This window comes from Phoxinus phoxinus, assembly GCF_949152265.1.
Source record: "Phoxinus phoxinus genome assembly, chromosome: 4".
In the NCBI taxonomy this organism is placed as follows: domain Eukaryota; kingdom Metazoa; phylum Chordata; class Actinopteri; order Cypriniformes; family Leuciscidae; genus Phoxinus; species Phoxinus phoxinus.
In genome coordinates, this window is record NC_136879.1 from 30,336,444 (window position 1) to 30,355,136 (window position 18,693).

General features: G+C 36.0%; 3 protein-coding genes across 6 annotated transcripts; all 3 read left to right on the forward strand.

The window, feature by feature from the left end:
• The first annotated feature begins 100 nt into the window (after positions 1-100).
• il4i1 (interleukin 4 induced 1) lies at positions 101-5,726 on the forward strand. Its single transcript, XM_079610682.1, has 8 exons — positions 101-286; positions 930-1,029; positions 1,704-1,921; positions 2,518-2,630; positions 2,902-3,103; positions 3,219-3,287; positions 3,388-3,524; positions 4,262-5,726. The coding sequence occupies exons 2-8, from the start codon at positions 999-1,001 to the stop codon at positions 5,028-5,030; spliced, it is 1,539 nt and encodes a 512-aa protein (XP_079466808.1). The 5' UTR covers positions 101-286; positions 930-998; the 3' UTR covers positions 5,031-5,726.
• Positions 5,727-6,165: 439 nt separating this feature from the next.
• On the forward strand, positions 6,166-11,407 carry sdhdb (succinate dehydrogenase complex, subunit D, integral membrane protein b). The gene is made up of 4 exons (XM_079609315.1): positions 6,166-6,292; positions 6,889-6,999; positions 7,464-7,614; positions 9,020-11,407. The coding sequence occupies exons 1-4, from the start codon at positions 6,244-6,246 to the stop codon at positions 9,183-9,185; spliced, it is 477 nt and encodes a 158-aa protein (XP_079465441.1). The 5' UTR covers positions 6,166-6,243; the 3' UTR covers positions 9,186-11,407.
• A 1,411-nt stretch (positions 11,408-12,818) lies between these two features.
• On the forward strand, positions 12,819-18,688 carry bco2b (beta-carotene oxygenase 2b). 4 transcript variants are annotated; one of them, XM_079611603.1, is made up of 13 exons: positions 12,819-12,879; positions 15,211-15,304; positions 15,382-15,580; positions 15,662-15,873; positions 15,958-16,073; positions 16,150-16,252; positions 16,339-16,467; positions 16,993-17,153; positions 17,257-17,424; positions 17,506-17,643; positions 17,746-17,928; positions 18,016-18,126; positions 18,231-18,688. In XM_079611603.1, exons 2-13 carry the CDS (start codon positions 15,271-15,273, stop codon positions 18,345-18,347), a joined length of 1,671 nt encoding a protein of 556 aa, XP_079467729.1. In that variant the 5' UTR covers positions 12,819-12,879; positions 15,211-15,270; the 3' UTR covers positions 18,348-18,688. The 4 variants fall into 4 exon arrangements, with proteins under 4 accessions (XP_079467729.1, XP_079467731.1, XP_079467730.1 ...); XM_079611605.1 differs by having other exon boundaries at positions 12,828-12,862; XM_079611604.1 differs by lacking the exon at positions 12,819-12,879 and adding an exon at positions 14,293-14,380.
• Positions 18,689-18,693: the final 5 nt, after the last annotated feature.

Consider the following 18,693-nt stretch of genomic DNA (forward strand, 5'->3'; position numbering starts at 1 on the left):
TATAGACCAGCCTTTTGATCTCTTCCGCAAGAAACAGAGGGATGAGGTTAAAATGAATAAATATGCTGTGACTGCAAAAAAAAAAGAAAAAAAAGTCTTCACAATATATAGGACTATGATGCAGATAAAGATGTGCATTTTTTTCTTAGCCAATCATGGGTATGGCTCACAACCTCGGAAACTTTGTGGTTTAATCATACATCACATGAATTCTTTCGATTTCTATAGCCTATAAAACCAGACCAGATTCTGAGCAGACCGGTCAGAGTGAGTGACTGGATCTTTGGTAAGTGATGCATTATCCATTTGCTATACAATAGATACGATTTTGAAAGTCAAAGAGGCAGAAACAAGTAGCTACATTTGATAGAAATTTAACAGAAAAAAAAGTGAATGCTTGCTCTGATAGCCAGAAGGATAAATTCATAGCCTAAATGAGTGGTTAGAAATGATTGATTCTGGCGAAAATTAGGTATGTTAATGAATACCAAAGCTCACTAATCTAATTTGTTCAGTGTGGTTGAATCTTGAGTCTGTGTGGGAAAATATTTCTTGCAGAATAGAGGAGCCCACACATGATTCATTATCCTGAGAGAGACATTAGACACATTTAGGCTATAGCTGGAATACACTGCCCATGCACTTTATCCGTCTTCTTCGTCTCTTCAGTCAATTAAACTTCAGCATTTACACTCTTAGATATAACGGTTAAGTAAAGCATTGGACCACTTAGAACCATTTTTTCCTTATGAAGGTGAGTAGTCAATTATTCAAGTGCACTGCATGTGTGAGTATTATTTCGATTTTTTAATATATATAGTTTGAATTAGTATTATACCGTTATATTGATATATCAGGTTTAACCAAACAATTTATTATGCTCCCCAAATTTCTCCATAATTTACGTGACTGTTTCTGTTCTTCCATAGGTTTCGGTTTCCACTTTACGCAAGGGCACGTTCGCAGGGCGCTCCGGCTTCTGGCGCGCGCAGTTCAAAATGTTTAAAAACATTACCCTGTATAAATACTGTGAGTACAATCTACTGGATGAACATGTCCTTTTGATTTGTATAAATGCTTTGTCTGACGGAGGCACAAATGCTCAGGCAAATTAGTGATTAGCAAGAGGTGAAAATACGAAAATTTAATTGACTATAAATCTTTTTTATAGTAAAAGTAGGCTTTTTTTTTTTTGGGCAGATTGATTTTCATTTGTATAACCAGTTTTACTACAAATAACAATGGTTAAAGAAATATGGTTAGTGTAGTGGTTAATTTGTTTTTACCATGAGTTTAGGCTATAGACTAGACTAGAGCATACTTTAAGTTGTTTTGTTTTGTTTGTTTGTTTGTTTGTTTGTTGTGAAACCATGGTTACTTTTTGTAAGGGGTGTCATGTAAGCATATCTTTCTCATTCATAAGAAAGTAAACCGAAACAACAGTCACGTGTGGGGAACTATTCCTGTATTGAGTAAATGGAAAAATAGGAACCTTTTTCTGGAAATTGAAAACAGAACTCAAAGGCAGCTACTGGATATTTTTAACATTAGCTTAGAATTAGGCAGCACTTTTGAAGCATCTTCTGCTGCTGTTCAATTTCTTATTTGTCCAAAACTAATTTGGGACAAATTATGTTGAAACCTTATAGCAACTCTAATCTTTAATTTTGGAGAAAATTCAAACTTAAAACTGTTTTCTGCAGTATCTGTGGTGGCACTGATCTTGGTTTCCGCCTACCATGCTGTTGGAACTATGGATGATCCTCTTTTCCAATGCTTACAAGACCCTGATTATGATTACCTTCTGAAGATAATGGAACAAGGTCTTCCTCCGGCAAAGACCCCTAAACATGTGATCATTGTTGGAGCAGGCGCTGCTGGACTCACTGCGGCTAAGTTTCTGGAGGATGCGGGTCACAAGGTCTAGTAACACTGTGGGCTACAAAAAGAAAGCAAATATTGTCTTTCTGTCAGTTGATAGATCATTAGAAATAATTGGATATGTTAAAGCAAATCAATACAATATATTTTCCAATTTCTTGCTAAATGACAGAAATAAAACTGTTATATTTAATAGGCCTTAACCCTTTCTGTATGTGCGAGTGTACTACAGGCACATCCTTAATTCCGGTCTCGATCCTTGTCTTAACCACTTCCACATGATTTATGATGTGAGCAAACAGTAACTTTCTGCTAGTTCAATGATGACGATTCCTATCTCATGGTCTGGCATTTCCAAGCTCACACAATGCTATCAATAAAGTCAATAATTTTTGTGACTTATATAAAAAACTTGGAAGTAATCAAAATGACATATGTTGGTAAAGCAGAGAAAATGTTGCTATGCATGTGATTTCTTTGAAGCACTAAATTATTTCATTTTATTCAAGAACATTTTTGTTGTAGAATCCCCTTTCTATTTAATAAATGTCATTATATGCCAAATATTCTAACTCTATTCGGGTATTTTCTATTAGTCTCTTGCTTATGCATAATCTTTTTTCTCTGCTCTTATAGGTGACAATTATAGAGGCAAGTGGCCGTATAGGTGGAAGAATTCTAACACATAGGGACAAAAGAGAGGGCTGGTTTGCAGACCTCGGTGCCATGAGGATCCCAAGTTTCCACTTGTAAGTTAAATCATTTTTAACTTTAAATTAATTCTCTAATAAAAAGTCAAATCATCATTTTTCTTATTCACCTCATGTGGCGTTAGGGTGGAAAGTACAGTCATTGGTGTGAAACTGTATCACAGCCACAAAAGAGTAAAGATAAACGTTCAGAGATTGAAACTGAGGTCATCAAAAACTGATGCTAAATTTTAATGACCCCTGCTGGTCAGAAAGTGCAGTTGCAGACCACGACTTGATCAAACTGTTTTATTATCACTTTACTTTTAAGGATTCTCTTGAATTTCGCAACAAAGCTGGGCCTGAAGTTTAACCCGTTTAAACAGGAAGATGAAAACACTTATTATTATATAAACGGAATGCGTTATAAAACCTACACCGTGAGACAGAACCCAGACGTGCTGAACTACCCCGTGTATGACTGGGAAAAGGGGAAAAATGCCAGTCAACTGTTCAACATAGCATTGGGCAAGGTGAGTGAAGAAAACACATATATCTGTCCAGAGTCATATTAATGGTATGCTATTACAACCACTGACATCTGACATTTTACTTTGCTCGTTTATTTTATTGTTCCTTCTTTATCAGTTAAGAGATGATCTGCAAAAAATGGGCTGTGAGAAAATGTTGAACACATATGATTCATACTCAGTTAAGGTAACATATCTGTACTCGGCATTACAATTCGTTTTGAAATTCTTTAAAGTCCAGATATGAGTAATAATGTCTGAATGTCTCTAAATCTGATCGGTAACAGGAGTACTTAGTGAACGTGGGGAATTTGAGTAGAGGAGCTTTGCGGATGATTGGTGATGTCCTGAATGAGAACAGTTTTTTCTACACAGCCCTCACTGAAATGCTCTACATCCAGTCTGACGTAAAAGACGATGAAACGTGAGATATTACGGTTACCTCAAACTAATGCTCACCAAGGCTGCATTTAGTTGATCAGAATTAGGTTACACTTTATTTTGACGGTCCCCTTTAGACATTCTCTTGACTAAGTAACACTGCACCTATGTACATCTTCTAATACCGGTAGTAGACTGTTACGAGTAGGGTTAGGGTTAGTAGAATAAGTTGACAATAAAGAGTTAGCAGATATTAAGCAGACGGTCTACGGCTTACTCTAACAAGAGTTAGTAGACATGTAGGTGCAACTTTACCCATAGTCAGCAGAATGTCTAAAAGGCACCATCAAAATAAAGTGTTTTTCTATTGTAATATATTTTAAAATGTAATTTATTCCTGTGATGGCAAAGCTGAATTTTCAGCATCATTACTCCAGTCTTCAGTGTCACATGATCTTTCAGAAATCATTATAATATGCTGATTTTCCGCTCAAGAAACATTTCTTATTATTATCAATGTTGAAAGCAGCTTTGCTGCTTAATATTTTTGTGGAAACCATGATTTTTCAGGATTCTTTATAACCCCCCTCAAAAGAACAGCATTCATGTGAAATAGAAATCTTTTGTAACATTATAAATGTCTTTATTGCCACTTTTGATGAATTGAATGCGTCCTTGGTGAATAAACATATTAATTTCTTTCCAAAGCAAATCTTACTGAACACAAAACGTTTATATCAGTTAAAAAAAGATGTGAAACATATAAATGTTCTTTTTCAGGTATTGGGAATTTAAAGGTGGCTTTGAAACATTCGCAGACACATTCTACTCTGTGCTGAATGCCACAGTCCTTCTGAACTCAAAAGTCCAGGCCATCAGCCGAACGCAGGACAACGTGACCGTTTCATACCAAGACTGGCGTAATCACGGCACCGTGACCAACATTACTGCCGATTATGTCTTGGTGACGGCCACAGCCAAAGCAACACTCCTCATTGACTTCAACCCGCCTCTGTCTGCCGAAAAGATGGAAGCGCTGCGGTCGGTGCACTATTCCAGCTCCACAAAAGTAGTGCTAAGTTTCAGCAAAAAGTTCTGGGTGGATGATGACGGCATCACGGGTGGGAAAAGCATCACAGATCTGCCATCCCGGTTCATCCACTACCCCAGTCATGAGTTCCCCGGGATATCAGGCGGGGCTGTGTTAGCTTCTTACACTTCCTCGGATGATGCTGCACTCCTACAGACTTTAAAGGATGAGGAGTTGAAGGCTCTGGTCTTAAATGACCTGGTGAAGATCCACGGAGAACACATCCGCCAGCTCTGCACCGGCGGTGTTGTGAAAAAGTGGGGACTAGATCCTTACAGCCACGGTGCCTTTGCTATCTTCACTCCTTTTCAGATGAGAGACTATAATGTGTCTATAGTCCAGAATGAGGGGAGGATTCACTTTGCAGGAGAGCACACGGCCAGACCTCATGGCTGGATCGAGACTGCCATGAAATCTGCTCTGCGAGCGTCAGATAAAATAAATAACGATGTAAAGTAGGAAACGAAACATGTCTAATGATAGATTGAAGACATTTTTAAACCCTAAAGTTGCCTAATTTCAATTTGAACCCTTTTGTTCTCTGTCTTTACCAAGTTAGACACTCTTAGAGACTTCAAAAATGACTTGAAATGCTAGATATCATCACCCTGTCAACTTTTCATCATCAGATTGGTTCTTTCCACTGCCATGAAAAAAAATCCCAATGACACTTTTTTGGAGTAAATGAGTAAATTGAGTTGCAGGATTTGATTTTTAATGGAATTGTATGTAAATATATGGTGATTATTTAAGCACTTATGCGGAAATCATGACACTCAATATAAGATTAACCATTATTATGAATTATATTGCAAACTGTCAACATTTGATGTAACAACGCACCTAAACTACACAAAAGCAATACATTACATTTATTCATAATATTTTAAAATGCTTTTTTGTACTGAAATGCTATTTCCTTATTGAATTTTCTGGTGATCTATTTGTACGATTATTTTATTATTAACATTATTAATATAAATATACATAATTAAAAAAGTTGAGGGAATGCATTAATAAATTAGACTATTAATAAATGATTGTTCATTTAATCAGTATTTACAAGTATTTGGCATGTCTCTTAATTTTTGTGCATTTGTCATGTCCCTGTATTTGTTCAAATGTGTTTAAGATTAATAAAATACTGTATTTGCTAAAAAATATATATTTTGTCTTTTTATTAAGCACATTTAGCTTAGACGACTTAATTTGCTGGCATTTCTCGAATATCTGAAAAGGAGGCATAGTGATTATGAGTAGCCTAATAATCCATCTCTGTTCATCTGTTTTACTCTTTTGGAATACAGTGAGTTAATTTAATAATTTGCCTAAATTATAATTGTTTGACACAGATAAGAGGCGAAACAGACACCCTAACTAATGCTAACATGTGTCAGTTTTGTAATCTGCTTAAAATATCAAATAGATACTTGACAAAGAGAAGATCTACCTACAGTTACAAAATTTGAACATTTTAAACACATTTAAAACCTTTACACATCTATATATACATAAAATTATAAATGAAAGTATTTTTTTATTAAATTGCATATTGTTATGTTTTACATGCATTCCGTCTATTTAGCTCATGCGTGAAAAGGTTCATTTCATCACAACGGTCACTGTTGTACATCCGGGTTGTTCCAGTGACCTTGGATTGGTTGTGAGAATCATGGCGGCTCTTGTCAGGTTAAGTTCTGTTTGCCACAGAGGTGTCAGCCGTAAGTTTGTGTTTTTCAGGTTTTTGTTCTCGTCGCCTTAGCCTGTATCACAAAAGGTTATCTTTGAGGTCTACTATAAAAGAAGTCATTGCTTCATTGACGTTTCATATTTATCGCAGCATGCGTACTCGTAGTTTATGGCTAGCATGCTAACTTAACCATGTCAGAGATTTTTTCAGCTTGGTCTCTTTTCTTTTTCTAAATTGATCAGTTAACTTCATATTTAGGTAAAGTAGTTCGTATTAACGAACACATTAAGACCGAGACTAGTGGATGACGGATTTTATTAGCGTATAATAATTTCTATGTACGTTAGTTGTCATGTCTCTGTATTTATCTATTTTTATTAGTTACACATGCTGTAAATAAAAGTCATATTCTCATAATTTTTCCATTTATATTGGATGTTTTTATATTGGATGTTTTTAAATGAATTGTCAAAGTTGAAGCATTGTATAACATCAACATCGTATTCGTAACGTTACATGTAGGCTAACGTTATTGCTTAAAATGTTTAATTCTGAATACATTTGTCCTTTTAATTACGTATGTTTTCTTGTATTTTCTTCTTCTTTTATGCTTGTCTCTTTCCACAGCTCTGTTATTTCGCTCTTCTTCCCTCATCAGACCTTTGGCCATACAGAAGAAGGATCATGATTGTCTATACTTGATATCAGCAAAGATACATGCTACCCCTTCCAACTATGGTTAGTGATTTATATCCTATGTTTGCTTTTGTAGCAATGTAAATCAAGGCAGATGTTATTTGCCTTTTCATTTTATCAGCATAATATATTGTCGATGGTACTTTCAGACTGGACTAGAGCCTTTTTTATTGCATCTGAATACAAGTGTTTTAACTCTTTCCCTGCCATTGATGGAAATTTGTGTCAGTTTTCTCTCTGACGAATTGGCAAATAATATAATCACTGGTAAAGACAGAATGGTTGAGAATGAAAACATTGGTAATTCAGAGCTATATACTAAACATAATAAACATTTTTCTTTCTTTCCATCTGTTGGGGTAACATGATGATTAAATGTATGCAAACTGTTAATACATGTGATGGCTTGAGAACTAGACTGTAGAGAGAATGAACATGTGTTGATGATGATGCTCTCCTTGAAGAAGCAGTTGTTGACGTGTTACTGTTTGTTTTTTATTTTATAGCGAGCTCTGGGTCCAAAGCTGCTTCCTTGCACTGGACCGGAGAGCGGATCCTGAGCATAGCTCTTCTGGGCATGGTACCCGCTGCGTATTATATCCCCGGCCCTGCTGTTGACTACTCTCTAGCAGCTGCCCTTACTCTACATGGTCACTGGTAACTGAATTTATGTTTTTTTATTATTATTGTTCTTTTTTTTCTGAAAATGTAAACTGTTGGGGAAAAATACCCAACAAAAAATTTAATTATCCGTAGATGTTGTCACAGTCAGTTGTAAATATTCAGGAGTGCCTGGTGTAATTCAATATTAGGTTTCACATGAACCTAGACCGGTCACTGTTGCATTATTCTAGTGTCTACTTTGGTCTGCAAAGCCAAGTCATGGGTGGCTGTAACACCATTCATGCAAGGATTTAACCGCCCTGTGGACATGAGCACTCAGGGCCACACTTCTAATTTTAGCTAAGCTGTTAGTTACATTGGGGTCACATACGTACATATGCATTCACATGCTTTTTAAAATGTATTACATTCAGGTGTAAATGTGGTAAAGTACTAGCTGTAACAGCTTGGCTTTTAAGCACGTTTGAGTAGTCTTACAGAATTTTGTCATGTTTTATGCATCAGGGTACTCGTATGTCACCCACCTGTAACTTTAATAAGCATCATAGTATTGTCATGTTTTAGCCCACATCTAAGGACATCATATTTCAATAATTTTCAATTAAAATAAAGAAGAAAAATTTAACATTTAATACAGCAGAATAACAGCTATATCTACAAATACCATATGCATGTTGCATTTTGTGGATTGGACGATCTCAGACAATTTAATGGATGATTTTGGTGCTTCTTGTCCTGTTGTAATTTAAAGGCACAATATGTAAGATTTTTTTATTAAAATATCCAAAAACCACTAGAACAATGTTACATATGTTGTTGACTTGTGTACTTACATTTTCCTAAATGTTTCCAACAATGTTTAAATCCAGAGAAATCAATTTGAACCAGTGTAACGGCCTGTGTCGTTGCGTCATTCAATTGCAAGCCATTTAGCAACACAAGTCATCCAGGTTTTATTAATATGATATTCTAATATTGATCTCATTTATTATTATTTGAGACTATTGTCTCATAGCAGACACAGAGCGAACACACAGAGTAACGTTATAACAACTTTCAACACACTCTGTATTTTTACTATGATTGATTGAAGTAAAACATGACGTCATCAAGCTACGCCTTTGTTATTGTTTTGAATAAGGAACCTCTAGTGGCAAAGCTTACATACTGTGCCTTTAACACACTCTTACAGTGTTTACAGTGACATAATCATTATTTATAGATTCACACCTGATAGGTTTGGCTTCTCATGAACCAAGTTTACATGTCTTAGATGATTTCTAAATGCATTTGAGTTGAAACATCAGTCAAAAATCCTAAAAGCTCAATTATTTACATTGAGGAAAAAAAGATTGCTGATTTATCATTAACACCAGTACACATAACAAGTGTCATTGTTTGAAAAGGACAGCATTGCATATAACTGTGTTTTCTCCAGGGGTCTTGGCCAGGTTTTGACAGACTACGTTCATGGAGACTTTAAAATCAAGATGGCTAACGCAGGCCTCTTTGTTCTGTCGACCGTCACCTTCGCCGGCCTGTGCTACTTCAACTACCATGACGTGGGGATTTGTAAAGCTGTGGCCCTCTTGTGGAGTAAATGACTGGACTGAGATGAGGGATATGGGTGGTGTGGGATCCGCTTTCGTCATCACAGTTCCAGTTTATTGTATACAGTTGTGACATATGTAAATTCTATGAATATATAATTTTTGACAACACATGGTGTCGATTTGCAGGTGCTTTTATTTGTAAATGCTGTCAGTTTATTCAGAACATGCGCAGCTTTTGCTTAAGATGGAATACTCTGCATGTCATCCACTCTTTTGTCAGGCAAATCAGTGTTTCTGATGCAGCAAAATGAACTAATTGTTGTGGCTATAAGACGTTGGTTGCTGTATTTGAACTTGAAAGATCACTACTGTAATATTAAAGTTCAAACACGTTTTAATGTATTTACATGTTTTGGACATATTTATCCAATAATGCCTTTTTGTCAGCCAGTATCTGATGCGTCAAAATGTAACATCTTGACTTATGCTGTTTATGTCAGCATGACATGCAGAATTAACCTGACTTTATCTTTAATGTCTCCTTGTGTAAACAGGAAGTGATTTGAACTTAGATCATGAGCACATTACTGTACTGTGGTGCACAGATATTAAACCGATGCTATACACTCATATTTCTGTTGTAGAGACCCTGACATTTAAGCATGTTATTTACCATCATATTCGAGTCCTCCATTAATGACCACAACATCTGGGCAGTCATCACCTTAACTGTATTTTTCAATTTTACGTTTTGCATGGCTATATTTCTTCTCTCCTGAGAAATAATTTTTGAAAAGCAATTTGTAATTGAATGTAATTAAAACAATTGATTTAATTATGTCTTTGATTTTAAATTGCTTAATGTCTTTAAAACAGGCTTGTGATACTGGTTACAGTAAACTGAACTCGTGTGGGTAATCAAACTGAAGTGAGTTTTGGATTTTTTTCTGACTGATTTTGATGGGATTCAATTTTGGACAGAGATTTTGTCAATATAGACGTCTTAAACCGCAGAAGTGATTGAGTCTGGCTGTCTTGAGTGTGTCTGTTTAAAGTGCTATGGGGATTTGTGTAAATCTGTATGATATTTATGTAGATTGGAGCTTTGGGTGAATTCTGCACTTAATAATAAAGGCAGTTTTTGGATTATTTGGCAACTGACAAATATGGCAAGTTGCTTTCAGTTAAGACAGCTCAAACATGGATTTTAGTCTGGGACTAGCGTAAGCCTTGTAAGTGTCATTTCAAGGGTCTTTATAATTGCTACTTTAAAGAAAAAAGTGTGTTTAGGCTTTTAAGTCCATATCAGGATCACAGTATTCTGGTTACACAACACTTTTGATTTTATATGCTATTTATTAACACTAGATGGAGTCAAAGATCACTTAAACAATAATATATTTGAAGATGTAATCTGGTTAGCAGGTTGTTAAGCATGTAATCATGCTAAATCCATGAAAACATATTGGTTTGAATAGGCCTGTATTTTTTTAAGCTGTAATGAAATCAAATGTCTAGTGTAAACTGTGAAGTTATTGATATGGTCCGTGATAAGCATTGTGAAAGGTGTCATCATTACAATGATGGAAAAACTGCTGGTTGATTATTGTTTTGACATTTCAGATACTTATACGATGCAAAGTAACATTCTCCATGACTATATGTACACACAAATTATGCAAGTGACATATTAGTTAGATTTTAGTACACTAAACATTTTTCAAATAAAGTGTTTATTTGTTTGATTTCTCATCTATAGATAATGGTATCAATCTCAGACAGGGTTGTTTGACAGGAAAACTTACTTACAGAGGTTGTTCCACATTATGAAGCAAGTCACAGTTCTCATGCAATATGGGGAGGAAGAAAGATCTTTCTGAAGATGAAAAACTAAAATCTGAATGTTTATTCTATATATAGTAAGTGTCACTTGTTGTCTCTATGAGGTAATTTAAGCAAAAACGTTAATTTATTAAGGTTTCTGGTTCTAAGCCGCATCTTGACATGCGATTTAATAGGCTATGCAAAGAGACGGTCAACACTGGCACGCCAAACAGTCTTTAATAGCCGTGGATGTGTCTTTAGGGGGAAATATATTTTATGCCAGCTCCCTGCACTGTTATGATCTTAAAGAGCTCATGTATTCAGTCAGCAGCAAATGCCTCATGGGGAAAATTATTCAAATTTTATTTTTGTTAACTTTCCTGGAAATTCCCAGACACAGAATTAAATGCATGCTTTTGTTGTGAAGGTCAATACATGTTCATACTGTTCATTACTTTCATACTAGTCCATTTATTAATTTCAACTCCAAGAACATACTGTTTTCCTGCAATAACAAGAGGACTTGATATTAAAGAGGTCAGATGCATGATAAAAAGTTATTTTTGGACAATATTACATAAGTGTCAGTGATTTGAGATGATTGTATCCCAACAAGGGTAATCTCACCATAGTTTACAAGGCAGATGCTGGACTGATTACCAATATTTGGAACAAACTCTATCTGGACCAGCTCAGTAGATGATAAAGCAATAAAACACTAATGGTGAGAACATTAAGGCAAGCTGCTTACCTCTGTTTAAAAAAAGAAGAAGAAGAGAAAACTCTGGATTTTCTTCAATTATGCAGTGGTTTTTTCCCAGATAGCATCGAAGTTCAAAAATCTAACAAAAAGCTGAATAAATATAAATGTGATATGTTAGATCATATATATTTTTGCCATAATAGAACAACCATCTTTTAATTTTAGTTAAAATGTCACATTTCTATTAGCGGGGAGATTATGCTAAAAACAAATTGTGCTTTTCCCTGTAAACTTTTCTAACCTTTTGTATTTGAGTTATGTATTTTCACCCCATGCAAAATCTATTTTAATGTACTGTATCTTTGGTTAATCTAAAATGGGACATGAACTAATGTTGAAAACTTTTTTACAACACTGTCTATTCAATCTAACAATCTATTCATGAAAGATGTAGCGTTGACCTGACCTAAAAAATTTCATGGCAATTTACCTTAGGGTCTTTGCTTTTAATACATTTGTTTTTGATGGTTTTCATTTGCATTAATGCTCAATATTGCCTTAGAGTTTCTTATCACTTTATAAGTTGAGTCTGTTGCCCCCTTTTTTTGTTTGCATAGTACATGCCAAAATGAGCTAAAATGTTCTTTGTCCTCATCATTTCCCAATTTCAATGGACGCCTGTGGTTCACAGTATTAGATTTTATGGTAAGGTCAATTAATTTTCTTACATAACAGAAAGATTTCAGAGTCATTACTTTTCCCTCCCTTCTTTAGTTTGAGGTTATAGTGAGGAGATATAGTTACATCATTTGCTCCAGACATGGGAATTTCCCAGACCGATTAAATCGATTTCATAGGATGTTCATAAGATACATTTTTCAAACAAAATGTACCCTACATATTTGTGTAGCTCTGTAGAATAATAATCTACTTTTGAAATGATTGAAATCTATTTTCAAAATATAGCCTATACATTGTGTATAAAAGTCCCCCTGTAGTCAATAATTGTTTCCCTTAAAACTCATCTTTGATCATCAAAATGACATATTTAAACGTTATTTCCTGTATAAAAAAATCTTCATGCCTTAAAATAGCTTGAATGTAACCATGATCATTTAGTATCGGGGACTCATATGCTTATTAGCCCCGCCTCCAGTCAATCACACGAGCTCAGACCTAGTTACTCAATCAACTTGCTGAGGTAAACCCTGCACAAAGGTATCGCCAACGTCGGACACACACACAACAATTAATATGAGTAGCCTTTGACATATGTTATCCAACAGCTAATTATGTGTTGATACTGTTACACAAGCCATGTTCCCGTTCGCCATGTCTGCGTCAATCATCAGAAACGCTTCGAACAACTCAGAACGTCAGAGAAGAAAGATATATAGGCTACTAGTTCATCATAACATCGTAATATACATCATACACCCACTATATTGCTAAATGTATACCCGATTTAGACAAATAAACAGGGATAACTGGCTTCACGTGAGACTCCCCTGCTTCAGAGCAGTCATAGTTAATGATATGCTAAAGCCCGCCGGCACGTTTGTGATTGGTTACAAGGTAGTTTGTGACGTCAGAAACACCAGTAATTTCAAATCGCGTTTTTGATCACTGCAGTTATAATAGGCTTGTTTGAGATGCGCCTTCCCTCGCCTGAATTGTATGTGAGAGTAGGCGGCTGCAGTGAGGGGAGGAGTGAAAAAAGCGCAGGCAAGCCGGACAGTTTTCTCTTCTCGCAGTGGATCTGACACCTGTGAGATCAAAAATGGATATCACGGGATTCACGCTCGTGCACAAGTGTTGCTAATAAACTGGATGTAATTTAAGTTCTGTTGCTTTTATATGAAAATAAATATAATGAACAAGACACCCAAAGCACTGGTTATTTAATCCCATTCCAAATACGTGTTTATCAATCGTTTTTTTCTTTAATAGATACGACGCGTGTTTTTATATATAAAAAAAAAAAAATTACATAATCCATATAGAGATCGCACTGTCAGAGAGTTCGGGAATATTCACACATAATTTATACACATAAAACATGATATCAGAGTTGTAAAATCAAATTTTTAAAAGAGAACAATACATCATGGTTGTTTAAACCAATGAGCATTAAGCTGTGTCGTCAGCAAGTCGTTTCACATCATGCTTTTGATCAGCGCAGTCGGTGGAGAGCAACTGCGCGCAACTGCAGAATCCGACACGTGCGCCTTGCGCTCGCGAGAGTTTTTTATCAGAGCAAGGCGGACCGCACACGGACACATTTCTAACCGGCATGCATCTTGCGCTGATCACCGGTGATCGGTTCTGCGCAGATTTTGCTCATCTCAAACAAGCCTAAAGAGACTAGCGATGTTCGCCAGAGTCAAATGTGACGTCACGATATGGGCGTGGGCGCGAACTGGTTGGCAGAAAGAACCAAACCATGTCGCAGACTCGCAGCAGTCTACCTGTGTTTTGTCAGCATATGCTAATTATTTGTCCGAAGAAGCTAAAAGGAGATATAGCCTAAGGTTAAGCTTTTATATAACCAGGGTTCATGTTCTCTGCCTGATCAATATCACATGAGTGAGAATTGGAGCAAAAGCCCGGACACATGGCCAGATTTGACATTCGGCGACATTTACATGTATCTCATCGACACGCCATCTATGTTTACCAAAGAGTCGATGAAGGCATACAAATCTTTAGATGCCTATAAGTAAGTCATAATACGAAATATTCATACGAATATTACTTGTTTTAACTAAGATAACTGGTAAATGTGTTAGAACTAGAGTAAAATACAGGTGTAATTTATCCATGGGCTATATTTTGAATAAAAATTATCTTACCTCTGATAGATAACATTGGTTAACATATACGTAAAAATGTATGAATGAAAATACAATAATTTGCCCTTAATTTATAAGGGTATGTCAATGTTATTATACTTCCATTGCTCATCACAGCATGCACACAAAAAGTTATGTAAACAAACACTTTGACACGTCTTCCGAGGTATTTTGTACAGTTATTCATTCCTTAATGAACCCATCAATGCGATAGAACCTACTAGTAACATTTATTTACAAAATTAGTTTTAATTTTGAACGCAAAATGTAGGTAGCAGACGCGATCGTGGCCCACTGGCTCCCATTGTTTTACGCTGGGTTCTAGACGCCTAATTACTCAGCAATGGTGTTGACTTATGAATTTGCACATGGTTTGTCTTAAAGCATAATAAAAACACCACATTGACATATAAACAATATTAAAACTTGATTTTCACCCCAGGGGGACATTAACTTTATAGTGACTGGGTGTTCAATTTAGGTATTCATTTGATAAATGTGTTGAATCGGAGCACTCAAAGTAATTAATTAGTTAATTCAGTTGGTTTAGCTAGTAACCCTGAGCTGAATCCAAACACAATGCATATCAATGTACCAGTAAGCTGATTTAGGCAAAACACACCTTCAATTAGTATGGTCTGTGATTTGGTATTGCATAAGCACCATGTGACCCTAAAGGATCTCTTTATAAGCGCAGGCAGCAGAGGAAGACAAGGGAGTCTCTCAAAGACAGCTTCAACTCAGCAAGCTGGCAAGCATGTCTTCAATGAACCGTCTTAACAGTAGCACTGGTAGGTTAAGATTCTGTTTTAATCTGAAGTATGTAGTGCACAAAACTTCATATCTAAAATGCTTCTTTTCCCAACAGGCTGGAAGAAGACCAGGTCAAATAATAAAGATCAACACTTCACCGATGTTCATGGTCTGCCGTGCATTGAGAATCTGGTTTGTTCTGTAGATGAAACCACAGAGCCCATCACAACCACAATTACAGGTAACATTCCCTCCTGGATCAAAGGCAATTTCCTCAGGAATGGACCTGGAAAGTTTGAGATTGGAAGAAGCAGGTGAGTATCATTTGGGTTCTTTGAGAACTGAACGGATCCCAATCATCACAGGAAAGTAAATGAGCTGTATTTGCTCCTCAGTTTCAACCATTGGTTTGATGGCATGGCGCTTCTGCACCAATTCCACATCGAGGATGGAAAGGTGACCTACATGAGTCGCTTCCTCAACAGTGATTGCTACTCTGCGAACCTTGAGCATAACCGCATTATAATGTCTGAGTTCGGCACGGTTGCCATGCCAGATCCATGCAAGAACTTCTTCCAGCGCTTCCTCTCACGCTTTGAGCTGCCGAGTGAGTGTAATGTCTTTGGTTCTGATTGAAGTGGTCTGAATAATGTTCTGCCTATGTGAACTTGTCATTTCTCTCTTCCCACAGAGCCAACTGACAATGCAAATGTAAGCTTTGTTCAGTATAAAGGAGACTACTATGTCAGCACAGAGACCAACTTCATGCACAAAATAGACCCAGTGACACTTGAAACAAAAGAAAAAGTACGTACCGATTATGATTTTTAGAATGTTTGGATTTAGAACAAACAAGCTGAAATGTGGAAATCATTGTGCTCAGGTGGACTGGAGTAAATTCATTGCGGTTAATGGGGCCACAGCTCACCCCCATGTGGACGCCGACGGTACTACATACAACATGGGCAATTCTTACACTTCAAAAGGTTAGTCAGAAATGTAACTTAAAAAACACACAGATTTTTTTCAGAAATATCTAAAGATTATTATTCCTCTTCAATTTTATTCGTAGGTGCCTTCTATAATATAATAATGGTGCCGCCAAACAAGGTGGACCAAAAGGATACATTGGAAGGAGCCACAGTTGTGTGCTCAATCCCCTCAGAGGACAAGTCCAAACCATCATACTATCACAGCTTTGGTAAGAGAGCATTGCCTACAATCTCTCGTTGGCTTTTTTATTTACAGACATGTTTTCTAAAAAAATAAGTAAATTGATACTTATAGTGTGTGTGTATCTCTATATCGTACAAAAGTTGGTGTTGGTAAGATTTAAGTCTTATGTTCAATGAAATACAATTTTAAGTTGTTTTCTTTTTGAGTACATTTTAAAATGTAATTATACACTGCTATTATGCCAGATTTCAGTCACATAAAGATTCTAATATGCTTATGAGATCAAGAAACCTTTCATTAATATTGTGCTGCTTCATATTTTTGTGGAACAGTGATGCATATTTTTCAGTCTTTAATTACTTTTTTTTTTAAATAGAATTATTTTGTAACATTATACATTTGTGTCTTCTGTACTGAATACAAATTATTATATACATTATTTCAATTTTCTTTCTAAATCAAATCTTACTGATGTATATTTATAATTGAGTATAACTATTTCAAAAACAAGTGACTTTTTACTTAAGTTTTGTTTGAAATTTTATTGCAGCCATGTCAGAGAACTTTGTAGTATTCATCGAGCAGCCAATCAAAATGGATCTCTTGAAGATTGTGACAAGCAAGCTGCGTGGAAAGGGGATTAGTGAAGGTGTATACTGGGACCCCAAACGAAACACTGTTTTCCATGTGGTCAATAAGCGCACAGGAAAGGTAAATGCTGCCAATAAATTCAAAGCATGTTCACATTTAATAAAAAATAGTTTTTTTGTTTTTAAATGCTCCTGCGCCTGAATGACTCTGTACTTTGTTTTAGCTGAGCCTCGTCAAATATTCCGCAAAGCCACTCTCAACATTCCATCAGATAAACTGTTATGAAGAAAATGGTTTCCTGATCATGGACATGTGCTGTTCTGATGATGGTCAAGCAATTAACAACTACATGATTCAGAATCTTAAAAAGTCTGGGGATGCTTTAGATGAGGTAAAACTTTACTTCTACAAGTAAATTCTATCCATGTGTAAATGCATCCCTGTTCTTCAACATAACTTGTTTTTTTGCTAGATATACAACACAATGTGTAGAGTGTTCCCTCGCCGCTTTGTCCTGCCATTGAACATGGACAGTGACATACCCTGTGGGCAAAATCTCAACACACGCTTCAATAGCACCGCGACAGCCATCAAGACAGACAAGAACAAGGTTGATTTATGTGGTTAACTTTCTTTTTCTAATTTGTCTGCATGCTATCCAAAAACTTTTTTTATATCATGTTTTGTAAATTTTCCTTGTGTATTTATGCAGGTGTTTTGCACACATGAAGATCTCCATGGTGATGATCTCCATGAATATGGAGGTCTGGAATTCCCACAAATCAACTATTCAATGTGCAATTCCCACCATTACCGTTATTTCTACGGATGTGGCTTCAGACACCTGGTTGGAGACTCCCTTATTAAAATGGATCTTCAAGGCAAACAAATAACGGTTAGTTATTAGGTTTATGTACGCAGAAATTGTCAGTGACTTTTATCGTTTAGTCTTTTGAATTAATACTTTAACGTGTTATGACAGGTGTGGAAACACGCAGACATGTATCCCTCAGAACCAATCTTTGTCCCTTCACCTGGTGCTGTAGAAGAGGATGATGGAGTCATTCTGTCTGTGGTCATCACCCCTAATCAGGTATAACACGCCATGTTCCTCAGTGGTATCAAAAAGGGCTTGTTATCTTTTCGAAAAATTCGAGAAAATATATTTCTGGACTAATGAGAAATTTATCCCTCCAGGACAAGAGTACCTTCCTTCTAGTGCTGGATGGAAAAACATTCGAAGAATTGGGCCGTGCTGAAGTACCCATCAACATTCCATATGGATTCCATGGGACTTTCCAAAATGGACACTAAAAGACACTTTTAAAAAGCCCAAATGTTTTAGATTATAATGCCATTTTATTAACCTGCTCTTTTTTTATTTTCTTTTTTACTTGTATTGTTTTCTCCCTTGAATTAAACATTTGAACTTGTATTACATAAGTTGTCAGTCACTTTGAATAATAGTGTCTGCTATAAGAATTTATTAAAGCAAATGGTTTTTACCACATATTAGCTTTAAAACAGCATAACACTTGAATTATTTCTTCACATTTTTTATAATGTATATAATAATCAAAGTATAATATGAACATGTATAATCAATGTAATATGGATTGATGCTTGTAGAGCAAATTAAAAGCATTATATACATCAGAGC